Source organism: Mustela erminea, chromosome 9 (genome assembly GCF_009829155.1).
Source record: "Mustela erminea isolate mMusErm1 chromosome 9, mMusErm1.Pri, whole genome shotgun sequence".
NCBI lineage: Eukaryota > Metazoa > Chordata > Mammalia > Carnivora > Mustelidae > Mustela > Mustela erminea.
In genome coordinates this window covers 108,469,938-108,491,960 of record NC_045622.1, presented here as the reverse complement: position 1 = coordinate 108,491,960, position 22,023 = coordinate 108,469,938, and the positions used below count along the sequence as shown (strand labels likewise).

Here is a 22,023-nt window from a genome sequence, read left to right as displayed (position 1 = left end):
GTGTGTGTGTGTGTATATATATATATGTATGTATATATATATATGGAATTGACCCTAGGAGAAACAGAAAATTTAAACCAAACATCATCAAAGAAAACAAGTTTGTTATAAAAAATATTTTCCACTCCCCTTCCTCCACCCAAAATACCAGATTCAGATGACTTTTTTTTTAAACAGGTTAGTTTTACCAAATCTCCAAAGAACAGATATAAAAAGTTCCATAACAGAAATGGATAAACCTATCCAACTCATTTTACAAAGCTAATATAATGATCTTGCTACCAAAACAGGACAAAGACAACAGAAACCAATCTCACTGAGAATACAGATGTAAAAACTAAGTCCAGGATATATAAAACTTCATGATAAAACTGTGATGGAACTGCAAGGATGTTTCATAAGAAGGTCTACCTTCTTTCATAAGGTCAGACTTCTTTCCTAAGAAGGTCTACCACTGTAAGTCATCATATTAACAGATTTTAAACACCATATCATAATTCCAAAAGATACAGTATCTCTCTGCCTGCCTCTCTGCCTACTTGTGATCTCTCTCTGTCAAACAAATAAACAAAAAAAATCTTAAAAAAAAAAAAGAAAAAGGATTGCAAGAAAACCCATCAAAATGTTAAAAATTATTAGCCTTGAATGGTGGACTTAAAATTTTTATTTTTTTCTTTATATTTTACTACATTTTCCTGCAGTTCTACAATAAATATATTTGGTTAAAGTGAAGAGTTAATTTATAAGGGACTAGGGAATTGAGTGAAAAAGAATAAGTAAGAGCAGTGAATAGAGATTGCTCCCTTAAATTTACGGAAGAAAGGAGAAAAACAGATAGTAGGATTGAGGACTGGTTGTCTTTTTTCCTTCTTTTCTAAGACTGGAAAAGACTTGGTAACATATGCACATAGGGCAAAGAAGCCAGTGTAACAGAGGCAAAGATTTAAATAGCAAAAATGATGTGACATAGGTTCAACATGAAGGGACTAAAGCCCAGAGAAATAGCACATTTATCCTTTTTTATAGGATGAGAAATACTTCTGGAAATATAGAATATGTTCATGTTTATTTACATGATGCTTTATGCTTTTAAAAATTGGTTTCTCGTTACAAAATTAAAGCTAATTGTGAAAGAGACCATGTTTTTCACTTTATATATCAGAAAATTAAGGTACAGAGATGAAAAGCAGAATTTAAAAACTGGATCTTGAAATCTGTTTACACTGTGAAACCCTACATTTTATATTCTGAGAATCCCAAGTACAAAAAGATCAAGATAACCAAACTCACACCAAGTAGTTGAGTCAGGACTACAACCAGTATTCTTCGAAATGTATTTGACATCTTTTTTTTTAAGATTTTATTTATTTATTTGAGAGAGAAAGAGAAAAACATGAGCAGGGGAGGAGGAGACTCCCACTGAGCAAGAAGTGTGACACTGGGCTCTATCCCAGGACCCTGGGATCATGACCTCTCGCCTAAGGCAGGTGCTTAATCAACTGCACCACCCAGGTACCCCAATATTTATTCTACATCTTAATGCTAACTACAGACATTTAGATAAGTTTGTGAACTTTTTGTAGGAATTTTTTAAATAAATACCTTATACCTACTTTATCAAAAGCACTTCCTTATAATATAAAAGCATTTTATAATAAAACAATTACAAATTAGGTTCTACATACAGTCAAACTTCTGAAAAGATAATATTGCAGATGAAGTAGTTGCCATAAGACTGATTTGTCTAAGCCTATGAAGCTAATAGACAGATTTTCTCATTACAACTTAGTATTTCAAATTTAAGTTACAAAGAGAATTTAAAGAAATACCACTTGGACAATCTCAATCTTCCCCGTAAAAACAGAAGGTAAATTTGTTTAGATGAGTTCAAGTAGGTTGAAACATACAGTATCAAAATTAAACGATTTTTAACTTTATAAGGGTTTTCAATAAATAAAAGAATAATTATTGAAAACCCTTATAAAGTTAAAAATTCTACTTATATTTGTAGTGTGCCCAGTGTTATGATTTATACTAGCAACATTTGGCAGCTTGGAAATAAGAATGGGAAAAACAAACAGAAGGGGTTTATTCAAGCTTAAAGGCCGTAAGGAAAGATAGAAAATCAAGGCAGCAGGGGATTATACTGGCCCAGGTGGTTAATTAACCATGGGTCGGGAGGCCAGAAGCAGTGTCAATATAGAGAGAGAAGGAAAGGGGGAAATGACAGTTCAAAAAATGTCAATTTCATATAACTACTTCTTTTTTCTTTCTTTTAAAATTTTATTTACATTCAAGCTCGTTAACATATAGTGTAGTATTAATTTCAGGGGTAGAATTTAGTGATTCATCACTTACATGTAACACCCAGTGTCTATTACAAGTGTCCTCTTTAATGCTCAACACCCGTTTACCCCCCATCCACATACCCACCTCCCCGACAGCAACCCTTTGTTCCCTATAGTTAAGAGTTTCTTATGGTTCAATGAGATACCACCTCACACCATTCAGAATGGCTAAAAGTAACAAGTCAGGAAATGACAGATGCTGGCGAGAATGCAGAGAAAGGGGAACCCTCCTACACTGTTGGTGGGAATGCAAGCTGGTGCAACCACTCTGGTAAACAGCATGGGGTTTCTCAAAAAGTTGAAAATAGAGCTACCCTATGATCCAGCAATTGCACTACTGGGTATTTACCCTAAAGATACAAATGTAGTGATCCAAAGGGGCACATGCACCCGAATGTTTATAGCAGCAATGTCCACAATAGCTAAACTATGGAAAGAACCTAGATGTCCATCAACAGATGAATGGATGAAGATGTGATATATATACACAATGGAATACTACGCAGCCATCAAAAGAAATGAAATCTTGCCATTTGCAATGATGTGGATGGAACCAGAGGGTATTATGCTGAGCAAAATAAATCAATCAGAGAAAGATGATTATCATATGATCTCCCAGATATGAAGAATTTGAAAAGCAATGTGGGGGGCTTAGGGGGTAGGGAAGGAAAAAATGAAGTAAGATGGGATCAGGAGGGAGACACAACATAAGAGACTCTTAATCTCACAAAACAAACCGAGGGTTGCTGGGGAAAGGAGGACAGGGAGAGGGCGGTTGGGTTATGGACATTAGGGAGGGTATGTGCTATGGTGAGTGCTGTGAAGTGTGTAAACCTGGCGATTCACAGACCTGTACCCTTGGGGCAAATAATACATTAAATGTTAATAAAAAATTAAAAATTAAAAAAAAGTTTATGGTTTGCCTCCATTTCTGTTTTTATCTTATTTTTCCTTCCCTTCCCCTATGTTCACCTGTTTTGCTTCTTAAATTCCACAAGTGAAATCATATGGTATTTGTTTTCCTCAAACTTATTTCACTTGGCATAATACAGTCTATTTCCATCCATGATGTTGCAAATAGCAAGACTGCATTCTTTCTGATGGCTCAGGAATAGTCCAGCCTGTGTGCGTGCGTGTGCATGTGTGTGTGTGTACATCATATCTTTAACCACCCATCAGCCAATGGACATTTGAGCTCTTTCCATATTTTGGATACCATGGATAGTACTGCTATAAACACTGGTAGGGGGGGATTTATTTTAAACCTGGTATATAATTCACACCATATATTTCACTATTCTAAGTGCCTTTTAGTACACTCACAAGGTTATACAACAATCACCACTAACTCCAGAACATTTTCACTACACCAAGAAGAAAAACTCATACCCATTAATACTAACCCCCCCATTCCTCCCTTCTCCCTCTACTCTCCTTTGTACATTTCCTATAAGTAGAATCATACAATGTGTGGCGTTCTGTATCCAGCTTCTTTCACTTAGCATATTTCCAATTTTCATCCATGTTGTAACATATACCAAGACTTCATAATTTTTAATGGCTGAATACTACTCCATTGTGTGAATAGAGCACATCTCGCTCATTAATTAACGGACATTTGTGTTGTTTTCAGTTTGGGGCTATTATGTATAATGCTGCCATAAATATTAGTGCATGAGATTTTAACCTCCAAACTGTTTTTTCAAAGTGGCTGCACCATTTTACATTCCTACCAGCAAAGTACGGGGGCCCCTGTTTCTTAATATGCTTATCAATACCTGTTACTTTTTAAATTACAGTCATATTAGTAGGGTATTAAGTAGTATCTCATTATGGTTTTTTTTTAAGATTTTATTTATTTGAGAGAGAGACACACGAGTGGGGAGGAAGGGCAGAGAGAGAGGGAGAAGTAGTCTCCGAGCTTGAGCAGGGAACCCGATGCGGGGCTCAATCCCAGGATCCCTAGATGATGACCCAAGCCAAAGGCAGATGCTCAACTGACTGAACCCCGGCACCCCTCATTATGGTTTTGGTTTTCATTTCCCTAAAAAGATGTTGAACATTTTCTCGTGGGTTTATTGGCCATTTATATAGATAAATGTTGTCTTCACCTGCTCAGGCTGCCATAACAAAATATCACAGACTAGGAGGCTTAACCAGTGGAAATTTACTTCACACGGATTTGAAGGCTGAGAAGTCCAGTGTCAGGATGCCAACAATTCAGTTCCCAGTGAGGGCACTTGCAGACAGTTGCCTTCTCATTGTGTCCTCACATAGCTTTTCCTGGGTAGGTGCACTTGGGAGAGATATTTCTCTTTCTTCCTCTTCTTATAAAAGCACTAATCCCAGGGGCACCTGGGTGGAGCAGTTGGTTGGGCGACTGCCTTCAGCTCAGGTCATGATCCCCGAGTCCCAGGATGGAGTCCCACGCTGGCCTCCCAGCTCCATGGGGAGTCTGCTTCTCCCTCTGATCTTCTCCCCTCTCATGCTCTCTCTCTCTCCCAAATAAAGAAAATCTTAAAAAAAAAAAAAGCACTAATCCCATCATAAAGGTCCCATCCTCATGACCTAATCTAACCCTAATTACCTCCCAAAGGCCTCATCTCCAAATACCCTTGCATTGGGGATTAGGGCTTCAACATATGAATTTTGGGAGGACACAAACATTCAATTCATAACAAACATCTATCCATATCTTTTCCCTATTTTAAAGTTAGTTGTCTTTTTATTGTTGAGTTGTAAAAGTTGTTTTTGCACTCTGGATATTAGACTCCTATCAGATACTTGATTTGAAAATATTTTCTCCCATTCTGTAGGTTGTCTTTTCTCTCTTTTAAAAATTTTTTTTCTCAGTTTTATTGAGGTACAATTGCTATATAACAGTGTGTAAGGTTAAGGTGTACAACCTGTAAATCTGATACTTACATGTTCCAAAATGATTACTGCCCTAGCCTAAGCTAATACTTCCATCACATCATGTAATTATTATCTCTTCACTTTCCTGATGGTGCTTTTTCTTTCTTTTTTTTTTTTTTAAGATTTTATTTATTTGACAGAGACACAGGGAGAGAATGAACACAGCAGGGGGCGTGGGAGAGAGAGAATAAGGCTTCCCACAGAGCAGGGAGACCGATGTGGGGCTCAATCCCAGGACCCTGGGATCATGACCTGAGCTGAAGGCAGCCCCTCAATGGCTGAGTCACCCAGGCCCCCTGATAGTGCTCTTTGAAATACAAAAGTTTTTAATATTGTTGACATCCAATTTATCTATTTTTTCTTTGGTTGCTTGTGCTTTAAATGTCCTATGAAGATTTACACCTATATTTTCTTGTTTAAGAGTTTTATAGTTTTAGCTCTTATATCTAGGTCTTTGATCCATTTTGAGTTAACTGTTATATATAGTGTCATATGACTTTTTTAAATGTGCTAAGTGGGTAACCATAAAGTCTACTCCGGAAATAATACTCAAAATGTCCCTTCTTCCCATACCAGCCAAATTCACTGCCATCGGCTGCTAACATGGTCTGCTATGGAGATGAAAGCGATATGATAACCCAAGAGGCCAGAGTTGGAGCAATAAGTGCCCACTTGATTACACAATGAGGGGTAACAACAGTCCAAGGATTTTAAGCCAAAGCAGGTACAATGTAGGCTAGCTCCCACTAACTACTGAATAAAAGCCACTTGCCTACAGGATGAGCCAACTCCCAGGATCTCTGATGTTAAGAGCTCTCCTTTTCTTCTTCTTCTACCTACCCTATCTCAAAAGGAAAAGAAACATGTCAATGTTCATGTTTTTTCCATCTCCTTTCCCTTCATATCAAATCTTGAATATATTCTCAATAGTGAAGTATGATTATATACGTTTAACAGGGAAAAGAGAAAAGAAATATTAAGGAAGCAAAAGACGACAAATTCATTTTTTTAAAGATTTTATTTTATTTTTTAAGTAATCTCTATACCCACCGTGGGGCTCAAACTCACAACCCTGAAATCAAGAGTTGCATGTTCCACAGACTGAGTTAGTCAGGCATCCTAACAAATTCATTTATTTTAATATATGAGAATTTATATAATTTTATATAAGAGAATTTAATAATTCTCTTGATCTCCAATCAATCTTCTCTTTACAAAATCTTGCTACATGTTATGCAAATTTAGCAGCAAGAGACTGTTTTGGATGTACCAAAAGTTTTAGGATTAAATGTGGACTCATAGGGTAACCAATGACCTATGACACCACAAATTCTTCTCTTGCTTCTAAATTTAATATATGAGGCTGAGGTAAAACTCAGTCTCCTCATCTCAGAAAAAGAAATGATAACACGTAAGTCTGACCTACCTCTGGAGAATGAATGAGATCATGTCTACAAAATGAGCTCCTGGGGAAAAAGTGTTAGATGAGTACTGAGTCTTAGACTTGCTGATCTTGTAAGATATAAAATTAAAATAGAATTTAATCTTTGAATATGAGAATTTCAGGTTTAAAAATACGTATTAGGTCAGACATCCAAGAGTTCACCATCATGAATTTCTCACTCAGTGATCAGCAAGCCTGGACCCATCAATCTCTCTAATGTACAAAAAGCATGACTTTCCACTTCCTTTCACAACATATTAACAAAGAGGACAAAATTAAACTAAACTTTTTTTATAAAATCTCCCTGACAGCAAAAGGGAACACAACAAAGAGGCAAAAACTAGACTATCATAATCATATAACTATACATCAATAGCACAGCTGTCTTCCCTACTTTCAAGGATTAGTATTCTTATCTAGTTTTCTTTCTGAAGGAAAGAAAAAGGCTGTAAATTTTCTGACTTGGGAAAAACAATTGAACACGACTGGTTAAGCTGTATTTTACAAGAGTTAAATTATGTCAATAAACATGGGAATGAGGAGGAGCTAATTAAAAAATAAAAAAGAAATCAAAATAATATGAATAAAAAAACAGCAAAACAGGGACCTATAAACACAAGATTTTTCATATTCCTTCATCTTATCACTCTCTTCTACCCTTTCTTTTTTTTACTTTTCTTCACTAGCATAGGACGTGATAGGAAGTAGATCTGGACAAGAAGGATAAACTAAAATCATTATATTTTGCTAAATAGATTTTTATGATAGAAGTAATTCTACATAAATGGGTAAGCAGATATATAATGGATATAAAATGGATTTCTATATATAAATGGATAAGCATATCACACAAAATAATAGTGCATATATCAATAGGAAGTAATGAGAGTTTTTAAACACTTAAGAATTTGTCTATACTAATGGACACCATCCTTCAAAGTACAAAAGTTATTCTAATTGACAGAGCATCTGGTCAATTAGCATCTGGTCTGAGGTGTTATCCTAATAAGCAACTGGGAGTCATCAAGTTAGGAACTTAAAGAAATATTTAAATTCATATATAATTGAATAAATAATAATTCTATACAATAAAAGGAAAACTAACCAAAATTCAGTAAGATTAGATAATGGAGAAAAGAAAAAAGAAGATGCCAAAAAACCCTCAAAATGTATAAGCTTGGAAAATTATGAATGTTAGTATCACTGAAAGAAATGGAGACATTACAGAGCAAGTTAGTAGCAAGAAAATGAAACCCACTTCAGATATGTTGCACATATATTTCAAAGGAACCTTCAAATGGAATAGTTTAATTGACAATCAAAGCTGAAAACATCTTAGTGATAGAAAAAAAAATAAATCTCATCAGCATAGAATTGATAGAATTAATATTAAAACTTTAAAAGTAGAAAAGCTATCTGAAGTAAATACAGAATAATAATACAGAATAATGAATGGAAGAAAGGTATATGGGTGACTGAACTTTAAGGATTATCCTCTAGGTTACCAAAGAAGCACCTTGAATTTACGTACCTCCATTATAGTACTATACTCTGGTATACTATGTGATAATCACATTACATTTTATTTTCAGATCTACCTCTCCCTATGACTTCCTGTGGCAACGTGGATGTTCAATGAAATGTTTTCAGGATAAAAGTAAGAACAGTTAGGAAGCAGAGAAGAAAGTGAGCAAGAAAGAGAACATAAACCATACAGAGGAAGTAAAAAGGAGAGATAATCTTGATTACTTCTTATTCCAACATAAATAAAACACCCCAAAATAAGAGCCTGTTTGTATACAAATAGAAGTATTCCAGAGCCAGTGAAAAATACCTATACAATCCTGATAGAACAGACTGAAGGAAAGAAAATTAAAGGTGGATGGCTCTACAACAGCACAGTTCCCCAAAGAGAGATCAGACCTTATTTTAGGCAATGAGAAACAACAACCAAGCAATGAAGAGAACAAAATAGTTAAGGTGAATTCAGAGGCATACTGTTAATTTTATATAGATAATTAATTTTTTTTTAACATCTGGAAATCTGATGGTTAATGAATCAGCCATCAGAAACTTTCTAATGAAGCTAATTAAACAGTGTAAAGACTTGTGAATGGACCAATTTAAAGCAGTTCATTATGAGGCACCTGGGTGGCTCAGTGGGTTAAGCCTCTGCCTTTAGCTCAGGAAATGATCTCAGGGCCCTGGGCTCAGGTCATGATCTCAGGATCCTGGGATCAAGCCCCACATCGGCTCTCTGCTCTGCAGGGAGCCTGTTTCCCCCCTCCCAACTCTGCCACCCTCTCCGTCTGCCTACTTGTGATCTCCCTCTGTCAAATAAATAAATAAAATCTTTAAAAAAAATAAAGCAATTCATTAATAATGTTATAGGAATCCTAAATAAATAACCATAGTAATAAAGCCATAGTTAATGGTGCATAAACCAGGGAGCTAAGGGATTTAAATCTTAAACTTGGACAATTTCCTTTGTGAGTTTCACTGAGTCATTTTTATTACTAATTAGTAAAATAAATAGCATTATTGACTGGAGGTTAGTATTATGAGCCTGGAAAATAGGCTGAAGTTGGCTATTAAATGTGATTAACTATGATTAAATGACTCAATTTTTATTGTCTAATTGATATGTAATACACCTATACCTTATCACCAAGGATATAAAAATAAATAAATATGCATAAAATTGCTGTGAGCTTTTAAAAGAATTAAAACTAAGTTACCATGACACAAACTGTTTAAATTTTGTGTTAACATAATAACAGGTGGCTATTCCATACCCTAATTCAACTCAAAATCTTCTCTCCAGGTATTAACAGTGATAATAAATCCATTCCCTTGTACCTACATAGGTTTTTCACTTTTCTCAAAGCACTTTCACAAATATTAATTGAAGAAATTATATTAGATACAATCTGATTGCTGACTGTACAGGTGTGTTAAGTATAGGCTTATGTTTCAGGAAATATTCCTATTACTTCCTTAGTGCTAATAACAACATACTCCCTGTTATTTACATGGATTTGCACTTCTTTCAAAGCATTTTCACACATATTAACTAAAGCAGTGGCCTTAAGAATGATCTTTCCATTCCTTGATCACCCAAATGGCAGAATTCAAAAAAGAAGAGGACTAAAGATTGATAAATAGGCTAGATGGTTTTGAGGTAGTTAACTCATAATTCTTAAAGCTGGACTCAGGCTTCCCAAAGTCTTAGAATCAGAGCAAACTCTCCAGGACAATAAGCTGATTCTCCTTTTCTTCCAGACATAGGCTTTGGGAGGCAGTAGAATTAATTGATTAAAAGATCTTAGGTATACGCATAAGGAAGACACCAAATCTGTCTTGATCATCTCTATAACCCCTCCATGTCAAGCACAAAGCTAAGTGTATAGTTAATGCTCAATGAATCGTCGTTATGATGATTACCACAGGAGAACATTCTACTCAAGGTTTCACAGAATTTTTGTTATGGAGCTATTGTCCACCACAATTACTGCCTTCAAATGTGTGCACACCAAGAAGAACCTAAGATGGGGGAGCACCTGGGTGGCTCAGTCAGTTAAGTGTCTGCCTTTGGCTCAGGTCGTGGTCCAAGGTCCTGGGATTGAACCCGCATCAGGCTCCCTTCTTGATGGAGTCTGCTTGGCCCTTTCCCTCTGGCCCTCCTCTCACCGCAGCTCATGCTCCCTCACTCACACACAGGCTCTCTCTCTCAAATAAAATCTTTTTAAAAAATAAATAATAAAAAATTTTTAAAAGAAAGAAATAAGATTCACAGAGCAAAAAGCTGAGGTACATTAAGAATCTAGGATACAGGGGCACCTAGGTGGCTCAGTTGGTAAAAAGTGTCTGACTCTTGTGATCTCTGTCAAATAAAAAAATAAATAATTTTTAAAAAAATTATTTTGTAAGGAGGAGCAAGATGGTGGAAGAGCAGGAGACCTAAATTTTTTCTGGTCCCAGGAATATAGCTAGATAGTTATCCAATCATTCTGAACAGCCTACAAACTCAACAGGAGATCAAAGAAAAGAGCAGCAATCCTATGAACAGAAAAGTGACCACCTTCTAGAAGGTCTCTTCTGATTTGTTTTGTGTATATTCTTCTGGGGTCATTGTTACCCTTTTAGCATTTTGTTCTCTCATTCATCTGTTCTTCTCTGGACAAAATGACAAGGTGGAAAAACTCACCTCACAGAGAAAAACAAGTATCATATGATCTCACTGATATGAGGAATTTGACAAACAAGACAGAGGATCATAGGGGAAGGGAGGGGAAAATGAAACAATACAAAACCAGAGAAGGAGACAAGGGGAAAATGAAACAATACAAAACCAGAGAAGGAGACAAAAGAGACTCTTAATCTCAGGAAACAAACCAAGGGTTGCTGGAGGGATGGGACGGCTGGGTGATGGACACAGCAGAGGGTATGTGCCATGGTGAGTGCTGTGAATTGTGTAAGACTGATGAATCACAGACCTGTATCCTGAAACAAATAATACATTATATACGTTTTTAAGATTTTATTTATTTATTTGACAGAGAGAGACACACCAAGAGAGGGAACACAAGCAGGGGAAGAAGCAGGCTTCCTACTGAGCAGGGAGCCCGATGTGGGGCCCAATCCCAGGACCCTGGGACCATGACCCAAGCCGAAGGCAGATGCCCAATGACTGAGCCACCCAGGCACCCCTATATTACATGTTAATTTAAAAAAAAAATTCTTTTTTAAATAAAAGGTATAAGCTTTCAAGAAAAAAAATTTTGTAAAATTTGTAAATTAACCACACATTAGGAAAAGGCCCATTAAATAATTTACAAACCACACAACTATAGAAGATAAACATGAAAGCACAACAATTCTCAGATCATTTTGATCTCCTTAAAATAAATGTATATCCTTTTGCTTTAGATTATTCTCAAGTCAAAGGAAAGAAGAGCTAAAACCAGGGTCACCAAAACTTCCTAAACCACACCAACTTTGGCATGTGGAGTACAGTATTAAAACTGGCCAAAACAATTTATAATGCCTTCTCCACGCATTATTTCTTTGAGGTAGATGGAAACAAATACTTTACCAAAAATTTTATTTTGTATCTGTGATAATTTTGCCTGAAGTTGTATAGATAGTATTCAGAGAAGCTAGAGACCTAGTTATCTTGTTCATTCCTGTATCTATACAATTTTATACATCATCTTTCTGTAGGATTGCCAGATAAAATACAGGACAAAATATTGCATGGAACACACTTACACTACAAAATTACTCATTGTTTTTCTGAAATTAAAATTTAAGTGGGCATCCTGTATTTTTATTTGCTAAATCTGGCAACACTATCATTCAGTTTGTCTGTTTTAGAAAATACCAAATTCACTTCCAGGAAGAGACTTAATCTCACAAAAGTAGAGTAATTCTTTCTTTACCTTTTAGGAACTTCTTGAGAACCAAACCACCGTAAATGCTTCCTGCAGAAGCAACTGTAAGAAACAGAATACAAAGAAATATCACAAACAATTAAACAGATTTATCTAAAGAATCTAATGGGAGCCTAAAAACAGTTTATAGATACAGAACATAAAAAAGGTGACCACTTTGTAATGGGTTTATTAAAAATGGAGACACCAAAGAAGCATTATGAGGCTTTAACAACTCTCTGGCAGCAGAATAACTTTCTGGAGATGAGAACTAAATGGCAAGTCTTTTTCACCTATACCCAATACCAAGACCGCTTCTTTAGGTATTACTATTCCTGAGAGAAAATGATTATAGGAAGAGTGCAAACTATAGCTAGTAATCAGAATATATCATGCCAATAACCCACATTCCAGTGTAAGATTCAATTTAAAAATTTGGCCCTTCTTTTAAATAATTTATTCCCTAGTAGAAAATATTAGACTATCAGGTAAGAATTCTTCATATCTAGAATTCTAACTCTGAACATCAAAACATTTACACCAACAATCTTTTTTTAAATTTTTTTTTTTAAGATTTTATTTATTTATTTGACAGAGAGAAATCACAAGTAGATGGAGAGGCAGGCAGAGAGAGAGAGAGAGAGGGAAGCAGGCTCCCTGCCGAGCAGAGAGCCCGATGCGGGACTCGATCCCAGGACCCTGAGATCATGACCTGAGCCGAAGGCAGCGGCTTAACCCACTGAGCCACCCAGGTGCCCCACCAACAATCTTTTTTAAAAAAATTTTTTAAGTAAACTCTTACCCCTCAATGGGGGGCTCAAACTCACAACCCTGAGATCAAGAGTCACATGCTCAACTGCCTGATCCAGCCAGGTGCCCCTAGAGCAATGATACCTCAGGGGAAGAGGATGAAAAATGAAGCAGGTACCTAAGCCCTCAGAACCATCTAGAGACTTTTTCTAAATTGAACATCTCTCCCCCAGAGGGTTAACCCACAGTTAAGAATCTAAGAATCGCTGCTATAGGAACCAATGAAAATGTATGTGTCTCTCTCTAGAAATGTATATTCCTCAGGCAGGGGAAAGAGGCTGAGTAGAACTGAACAGTGAGAGGCAATCGTTCTCTGTGTGCAGTCAAAATACAGTAGCCACTAGATACATGTGGCTATTTAAATTTAAATTTAGCTAAATTAAAACAAATGAAAAATAAGATTCCTCTGTCACACTAGCCATATTTCAAGTGGTCATTAGCCAAGGGTGGCTAATGGCTACTGTGCTAAACAGCACAGATAGAGAACATTTCTGTCATCACAATAAGTTCTACTGAAATTCTATTAGAACGGGGATTTAGGGTGCATGGGTGGCTCAGTGCATTAAGCCTCTGTCTTCAGCTCAGGTCATGATCTCAGGGTCCTGGGATTGATTGAGTCCAGCGTCAGGCACTCTGCTTGGTGGGGAGCCTGCTTCCTCCTCTCTACTTCTGATCTCTCTCTCTCTGTCAAATAAATAAATAAAATCTTTAAAATAAAAAAAAAATAACAGGGCTTTCCATTTCCAGATTTTGAATGATTTAAGCCCCGCATCGGGCTCTCTGCTCAGGAGGGAGCCTGCTTCCCCCTCTCTCTCCGCCTGCCTCTCTGCCTACTTGTGATTTCTCTCTCTGTCAAATAAATGAATAAAATCTTTAAAAAAAATCATCTCAGGGTGCCTGGGTGGCTCAATCAGTTAAGCATCTGCCTTCAATTCAGGTCCTGATCGTGAGGTCCTGGGATGGAGCTCCACATCAGGCTTTCTGCCTCTCCCTCTCCATCTGCCACTCCCCCGGTTTGTGCTCTCTCTGTCAAATAAAAAAGTAAAATCTTTTTAAAAAAATATTATCTTTCTTCTTAACATTCTTCACAGGCACACACTGGTTCTAACTTGAGAGCAGATCACTGGGACAGGGATGGCAGGTGGTGGCAGGCCTACACTAGTGATTACTGAGGAACTGAACATTAATAAGAAAAAAAAAAATAGAACCAATATACCTCACAGTGCATCCATGATAATTCTCAATTGCATATGTCACACTGTCTCCTCAAACATTCTTTTTTAATTTTAACAAGTACCATATCAACTGTTGTTGGAAATAGGTCACTTTCAGGGCACCTGGGTGGCTCAGTCAGTTAAGCGGCTGCCTTCAGCTCAGGTCACGATTCCAGGATCCTGGGATCGAGTCCCGCATTGGGCTCCCTGCTCAGCGGGAGGCCTGCTTCTCTCTCTCCCTGCTGCTCCCCCTACTTGTGTGTGTGCTCTCTTTTTCCGTCAAATAAATAAACAAAAATCTTAAAAAAAAAAAAAAAGAAAGAAAGAAAGAAAGAAAGAAAAGAAAAGAAAATGGGTCATTTTCAGTGAATGTACTCAGAGAGCAATTATCCTGCCTGCTCCACACCCTTTCCAGTCCCCAATTTTCAGCTATCCTTCTAATGTCTCTGTACTAAAGTAATGAAGAGATATCCTTCAAATGCAAAGATAACAACACAGACTTATTTGTAAAACATCATTTTTAAAGCAACAGCAATGGAGCGCTTGGGTGGTTCAGTGGGTTAATCCTCTGCCTTCGGCTCAGGTCATGATCTCAGGGTCCTGGGATCGAGCCCCACATCGGGCTCCTGCTCAAGAGGGAGCCTGCTTCCTCCTCTCTCTGCCTGCCTCTCTGCCTCCTTGTGATCTCTCTCTCTGTCAAATAAATAAAATCTTTAAAAAATAAAAAATAAAAAAATAAAATAAAACAACAGCATTCCCCAAAATTCCCTCTAAAGAACAGCAAATGATTTTTTTTAAAAGAGCTATGAGGTCAAATATGTTTGGGAAATATTGTATACTATTGCCCATTTTTGAAGATTCATGGTCTACAGTAGCATATCAAAGGTTTTGAGAAGATATAATGAAACTCATTTAATGGGTTTTTTTTTTCAAGACCAAATGGGGAGGGTGGGGAGTAGAGGGAGAGAGAGAATCTTAAGCAGGTTCCACACCCAGTGCAGAGACCAATGTAGGGCTCACTCTCACAACCCTGAGATCACAACCAGAGCCAAAATCAAGAGTCGGTTGCTCAACCAACTGAGACACCCCAGCACCCCTCATTTGATTTTCATCAGCATTACCCAAATTTATATGAATACAAACTCCTTCCTCATAACTCATATAAACATACTGTAGCACACTATGAAAAACACTGCAATAAATAATGTGTTAAACACTTCAGCAATTACTGATGGAAAAACTCTGTAGTGATCTCTTCAGTTTCTCATAGATGGGTCATTCTAGCAATAAAATTTGCTCATGTTGTGAGTTGAATTTTGTGCTTCTGAAAGAGATTTTGAAGAACTAAGCCCCAGTACTTGTGAATATGTCTTTGAAACAGGGTCTTCACAAATGTAATCAAATTAAGATGAGGTCATACTGGTTATGGTGGACCTAAATCCAATTGGTGTCCTTTTAAGAAGACTACATGGAGACACAGATGGAGACTATCCCATGAAGGCAGAGGCAGAGACTGAAGTGATACGCCTACAAGCCAACACTAAGATCTTGCTGGCAATCACCAAAGGAAAAGAGAGAGGCATGGAATAGATTCCTTGCTCAGAGTCTCCAGAAGGAACCAACCCTACTTAGACCTTGATTTTGGACTTTTGGCCTCCATACCTGTGAGGGCATAAACTTATTTTATGTTTGTGGTCCTTTTTAATAGCAGCCCTAGAAAACTAATACATGGTTTTTCATCATCAGAGATTTCAAACCAAATACACCACTTCATACTTTCAAGCAAAGAAGACAGACTAAGGGGCGCCTGAGTAGCACAGTTGGTCAGGCATCAGACTCTTGGTTTCAGCTCAGGTCATGATTCTGATCAGGGTCACGAGATAGAGCCCTCTTTGGGGCTCCATGCTGGGCATGGAATGGAGCCTGCTTCCGAGTCTCTCTCTCTGCCCTTCCCCAGCTAGTTCTCTAACTCCTGTCTCTAAAATAAATAAATAAATCTTTAAAAAGATGACAGATTGAACATACCCATTATTTCTACCACCTCCTGAAACTGCAATAAAACAACAGAAGGGGTATTTTTTAAGAGGAATAAACCGACTAGGACAGAGAAGAAACAAAGATGATGATATTTATATTCTAGAAACTGAAAAGCAGGACAAGTGGGATAGGATTCAGGGGACCTTAGAAATTGAATTATAATCCAAAAAAGAGAACGGCCAAGAAACAACCCAAATGACGCTACAAAATCCCCCAAAGATTCAGGAATGGTAGAATCGGGAACCTTCAGAATTAGAGGTGGCATGGGAGCTAAAATAAGGAGAGCTGGTTGAAAAAATGAATTTAAGAAGTAGTCAGGTCTTTAGATGCTTTGCTCCACTAGCATTCTAGGGACTGACCCTTCCTAACCTTGGCAGGCAGTGGAGAAAGGGTTATCCTTTGATAAAGACAAAGCATGGGTTTTTGAGTTGAGGACCAAAGTTGTATTAAAAATAACTGGCCTGAATGAACATAAAGACTAAATGCTGAGATACCTCTCTTACCCCTCCATCCCAGAAGATTCACAATCTGGCTTTTTCTCTCTCATAGTGAGAGGCTATGAATTTACACATAGAAAAATCTAGCAGAATGCATATTGAATGTTAATTAGTAATTATCTCAAGGGATGAAAAGACTAGAAAGTCTCCCTTTCCATAATATATGTGTCTGTAATGTTGGAATGCTTTATGATAAACATGTATCACCCTTCCTTCTACCAAAAAATTATGAAAATTATTACATAAAGATGAGAGACAATGAAGACAATAAAAAGGTCCCTATATTTCACATGGTCTGAACAAGTCCATTAAGCTCAAAATGCCTATGGAATTGGTTTTTTTGCCAAAAGCTACTACTATGGCTCAAGTCCTCCACTTGAGCTACCTTGGCCAGTTTATTGGATTAGAATCAATTCATAAACTAACACAACCATATACAGACCAGCATCACCATAGCTAACTAGCTAACCAAAACTCTCTTATGCATGGTGGGAACTCTGTCCAGTCAGAATGGAGTTCATGCACAGTAAGAGCAAACCAACCTATCATACTTCTCTCAAGGATGTGTACTACTAGTACCCAAAGAGAAGACAGGGCATTCCAGTTCAGTGACACAATGTCTTGTAGAGTCTAAAGTACTATTCAGTCTCAGCTGGTACTCAGGATGACTCCCCTAAGGCTGATGGGATAATTTCATCCCCAAGTATCCTTCAGTAAACCTAGATACACACACACACACACCAAACAAGACACACACACACACACACACACACACACCCCCCAAACAAGACACACACACACACACCCCCAAACAAGTTATTGCTTCAAAAGCTGAAGAAAATTAGTTGTTCCAGAGACAATCAATGCATGCATCACCCTTCCCTCAAGAGTATATGCAGAAATAATGAGGGGATAAAAGCCAAATGGAAGGGTGGCTCAGTGGGTTAAACCTCTGCCTTCGGCTCAGGTCATGTTCTCAGGGTCCTGTGATTGAGCCCACATTGGGCTCTATGCTCAGCAGGGAGCCTGCTTCCCTATCTCTCTCTGCCTGCCTCTCTGCCTACTTGTGATCTCTGTCTGTCAAATAAATAAATAAAATATTTTTTTAAAAAAGAGCCAAATAGAAAAGGTTTATTTTCAAACTAACTGCAAGTTGGGATTTTTAAGGTATGCACCGTTCATCATTATTTCTTCTCCTTTTTATTTTGGAAGTCTCTCTTCCAACTACCAAAGGTTGGACATGTAAAAGAGGATAAAATTCAATGTAATATAATTTTGCTATGAAAGAGGAGGTTAAAACCAAGAGCAAGGAGACAGTTTCTAAGAATTTTTTTTTTAAGTTTCTAAGAATTCTTAAGCCAGTAAAATTAATGGTCTTCCGATAAGAGTCATTGTACTCACCTTTCCTGTATAACACACTTGTAAATCTATCACCAGATACCTGTTACATAATTATTTATTTTAACTATGGAATAACCCTGAAGTGATAACTTGATAAAAGATTTTGACTAACTTAAAATTTTAAGTTAAATATAACAAACCATAACAAAACAAAGAGAGAAAATCAATATTTCTTCATCTACTTACTAGTTGTTACACAATGAAGAGTATTTGCTTGGTGCTTAGAATTTAATGCTTCCATGGAAATCACTAGCTGTCCTTCTAGCAATGCTCTCTTTGATGTTCCTGCTGTTTCACACTTCCAGTGAATTATTAAATATTTCAAAATCTGAAAAGGGCACAATTCAAAGTAAACAAATCTTTAGAAATCAAGGTAATATCAAATTTATGACACAGTTAACAATCTTAATTTCCAAAAAATATTCTTGCTTGCAAAATGTCAGATTTAGATTTTGTTCAGAACAAAGCATTGTGTCTACAGAAGAAACAACTAGAAAAGTGACATAAGAAAGGAGACAAAGGAAATTAACAAAATGCCCAACAAGACAGGAAATGGAGACAATAAATTGCTTTATTCAAAGGGTAAGTTCATCTGGAAATAATAATTTGGAAAAATTGTGTAGGAGTTTGTTTTTCCTGTTTCTTTTTTTTCTCCCCAAGTAAAAACCAATATGAAGATTATGAATAAGACTAGCATCCAGCTATGAATCATCTTTACCTTTCATTAAATCATCATTTCTGAAGATCAGAATACAAGTTAAGAGCACTGGCTTTGGAGGCAGATGCCTGGGTCCAAATCCCTAATGTGCCATGTGACCTTGGGCAAGTTATTTAACTCCTCTCTACCTCAGCTTCCTCATTTACCAAAATGAAGACAAAACTACCAGGTATGGCTTCTGTGAAATGTAAACAAAATAAGAGCAAAGTGCTTAACGCGGTGCTCTGCGTATATAATAGTAAGTGGTTAATAGACATTAGCTTTTATTTCAAATAAGTTCATCTGCAGTGAAGACTGCACACAATGTAAGTTTTAAGGTTTCCAAGATGTCTAGACAAAACATTCAATCTTGATGAGACAAATTTAAAATATACTGTATTTAACTCCATCACTTATGAAAGTACACTCTCACTTCCACACTCAGGTACCATAGGGAAGATTATTACCCCTTTTCTTTCTTTCTTTCTTTTTTAAAGATTTTATTTATTTATTTGACAGAGAGACCCAGCAAGAGAGGGAATACAAGCAGAAGTGGGAGAGGGAGAACCAGCTCCCCCCCACCCCACCCCACTCCGCCCAGCAGGGAGCCCGAGGCGGGGCTGATCCCAAGACCCTGGGATCAAGACCTGAGCCAAAGGCAGACGCTCAACGACTGAGCCACCAGGCGCCCCAAGTACCCCTTTTCTTAAAGGCAAACAGATAGTAAGAGACCTTGGGAATGAAGATCCTAATGTGTACCAGAGTTTATAAAAATGGTTTCCAGGCGTTCCTGCAATCTAACCCCTTCCTTCACACACCGTCGGACGCAGCGTGCTCCCCTCTGTTAAGATTTTCCCGCACGGTCTTCACCCGCGAGAGCGCGGTTGGGAAAAGAACACTGGCCGGGGAGCCAGAAGCCCTCGGTTCTAGCCTAGCGTCGGCCGTCTGCAAAATCGAATCCTCCAACTTCCTTCGAGCACAGCGGAGGAGGCAAGAGCACCGGGCGGACTCCCGCGTGCCTTCAGGTCAGCCCCGTCTGGCCTGCGGTTCTGTTCTGCCTCTTTCCCCTTACAAGACCAGTGCCTGAGAATCGCATCAGGCGGCGGCTGCAAGGTGCCGCCCCGGGAGAGCCCACGTGGCGTGGCGGCGCCGGGCCTTCCGCCCCACCCCCCAGGGCGGGAAGGTTCTCGGGCCCGCGGGGTGTTCGGAGCTCCGGGAGGCCTCTGTCCATCCTCCGACGGCTCGGGGCCCCACCCAGGAAGGCGCCCCACGCCGTGGCCCACCGGCCGGCTGCACGCGACTCTCGCTCACTGCCACTGCGCCCGCACTGCTCCCGCCTTCCGCCCGCGGCTGCCCATGCGACCTTCGTGCGCGCCCCCTCGGCCCGGGTTGGGGGGGGGGGCTCCCCAGGTGCTCTCCACGCCCTACTCCGGTCCGCTAACGCCTGGCCAGCACTTCAGCCTCCGGGGCCCCGGTTTTCTGGGCTGTCAGGTGGGGCGTCCCCCCAGCTGAGGGGCTGTTCCTCTCTGCGCGGGGGCCCCCTCATTAGCTCCTCACAGCCCCGTGTGGGGCCGGCGGGCTGTCACCGAAGCACCTCATTCCCACCTCAGGCACTCCCAGACCCCTCTGCCCAGACTTCGCGGACCCCTCACAAAACCCTTCCCAGAGTGTCCTCTGTTTTCTCTCCCTCCCCGGCATCACCTCGCAGACTGCCACGGCCGAGCCCTCCATGGCGCGGGGGCAGCAGCAGCAGCAACGCCCACCGCCGGCTGCCTGCCGGGACGTCGACCTCCGCGGGCGCCCACGCCCGGCCGCTCGGCGTTCTTCCCGCCCGCGCGCGCGCGCCCCGCCCACCGGCCCGCCGCGCTTGCGCACTTCGCGCCGCGCCGCCCCCAGGCCGCGAACCGCCGGGGCTTGCCAGGAGCGGTGAGGAGGTGCCCGGAGCCGCGAGGGCCCGTGGGCGGGCGGGCCGCCGAGCTGGGGAGAACCCGCGGGCGCCGACTGAAGCTCGAGGCGAGCGGGAATGGGGCCAGGCCAAGGCTCTCCTTCCTCCGGAAAGAGACTTTCCCACGGTCCCGCGGAGAAGCAGCCCTCAGCCGGGAGAAGCTGCTGGGGCCCGGTGCGGGATCCCCAAGCCGGTTCTTGGCTCCTGAGCAGCCTCTCCTCCTGCGGGGGCTGTCCCAAGTGCCCTAGACCAACCTCTGGTTCCCAGATTTAGCAAATAAAAATACAGGACGGCTAATTAAAATTGAATTTAAGATTTTTTAAAAAAATTTAAACATACGTCTATCCCATGAAATATATGGGACATACGTATACTAATAAATATTTCGCTCATCTGAAATTCAAAACTGGGCGTCCTGTATTTTATCTGGCAACGTGCCCCACGCATGTCCCCAGCCTAATCCCGAGCTTCCTGGCCGGCCCCAGGCAGGACCTGGAAGGGCCCCCGTGGGGGAATAGGTCCTGCCCCACGTTTGGCTCTGCACTAACTATGCCAACCGCAGGAGCTGGCTTTCTCGGGCTCCGGCTGACACGACAAGCTCTGGGGTTTTCAGAGTGTTCCCAGCTGGAAGGATGGTATTACTCCAGACCAGCTGCTGGACTCTGGGCAGGTTCAGGGAGGGACGAGGTGAGCGGGGCTTGAGCCCAAACTGAAAATCTGGCAGCTGGTTCCCAGGCAGCTGAAAGAAACAGGCGAGAGAGATTCCTGTGTGGCAAAGAGTTGCCCAAGAAGAAGGGTGGTACAGGGTGTTGGCTGCTGTCCTTCAGGGGAAATTCTTCCACCCCAGCTCCAAGAAGCCAGGATTGGGCAGAACAGATGGGGGAAGCTATCAGAATGCCCGTCCAGTATACGGCCTTCCTTCCACTCCAAAGAACATGTCTGCTGAGACCTGAATCTTGGCCAGTCCATGCTCAGCACCACTGACCACCCTCTCCATCTCAGTGGCTCACAGTAGACCTACTGGAGAAAGGTGGCTTTTATGTCTGGAAAATTCATCACAAAACCATCTCAGACTTGATAAGAGAGTTGGAACCTGCCTCTCCCTTTCACTCTCTTCTCTCTCCAGTGTTCCTTTAGGCAAAGGAGTTGCCAGGGAGAAGGGAGCTCACGTTTGCTGAATGACTGCGTGTTGTCTGACACCACTGGCTCATTACACACGGTTTTTTCACTCTCACAAGTAGCTTGTGAGATACTTAACTATCTTCACTATATTCGCTATCGA

At 40.0% G+C, this 22,023-nt stretch overlaps 1 protein-coding gene across 8 annotated transcripts in view; it reads right to left on the bottom strand.

Annotated features, from left to right (window-relative positions):
- Positions 1-22,023, bottom strand: part of C9H11orf80 (chromosome 9 C11orf80 homolog) — a 115,118-nt gene that overhangs the window by 78,070 nt on the left and 15,025 nt on the right. For 5 of the 8 annotated variants that reach the window (XM_032357569.1, XM_032357570.1, XM_032357572.1 and 2 more), the window contains exons 1-3: positions 20,498-20,624; positions 18,286-18,427; positions 12,150-12,203 (exon numbers count right to left, since the gene is read on the bottom strand). In XM_032357569.1, coding sequence (XP_032213460.1) covers positions 12,150-12,203; positions 18,286-18,427; positions 20,498-20,527 — 226 coding nt within the window. In that variant the 5' untranslated portion in view covers positions 20,528-20,624. Of the gene's footprint in view, positions 1-12,149; positions 12,204-18,285; positions 18,428-19,614; positions 19,901-20,497; positions 20,625-22,023 lie in introns of those variants that run through there. The other 3 variants (XM_032357573.1, XM_032357577.1, XM_032357571.1) reach the window with 3 other exon arrangements.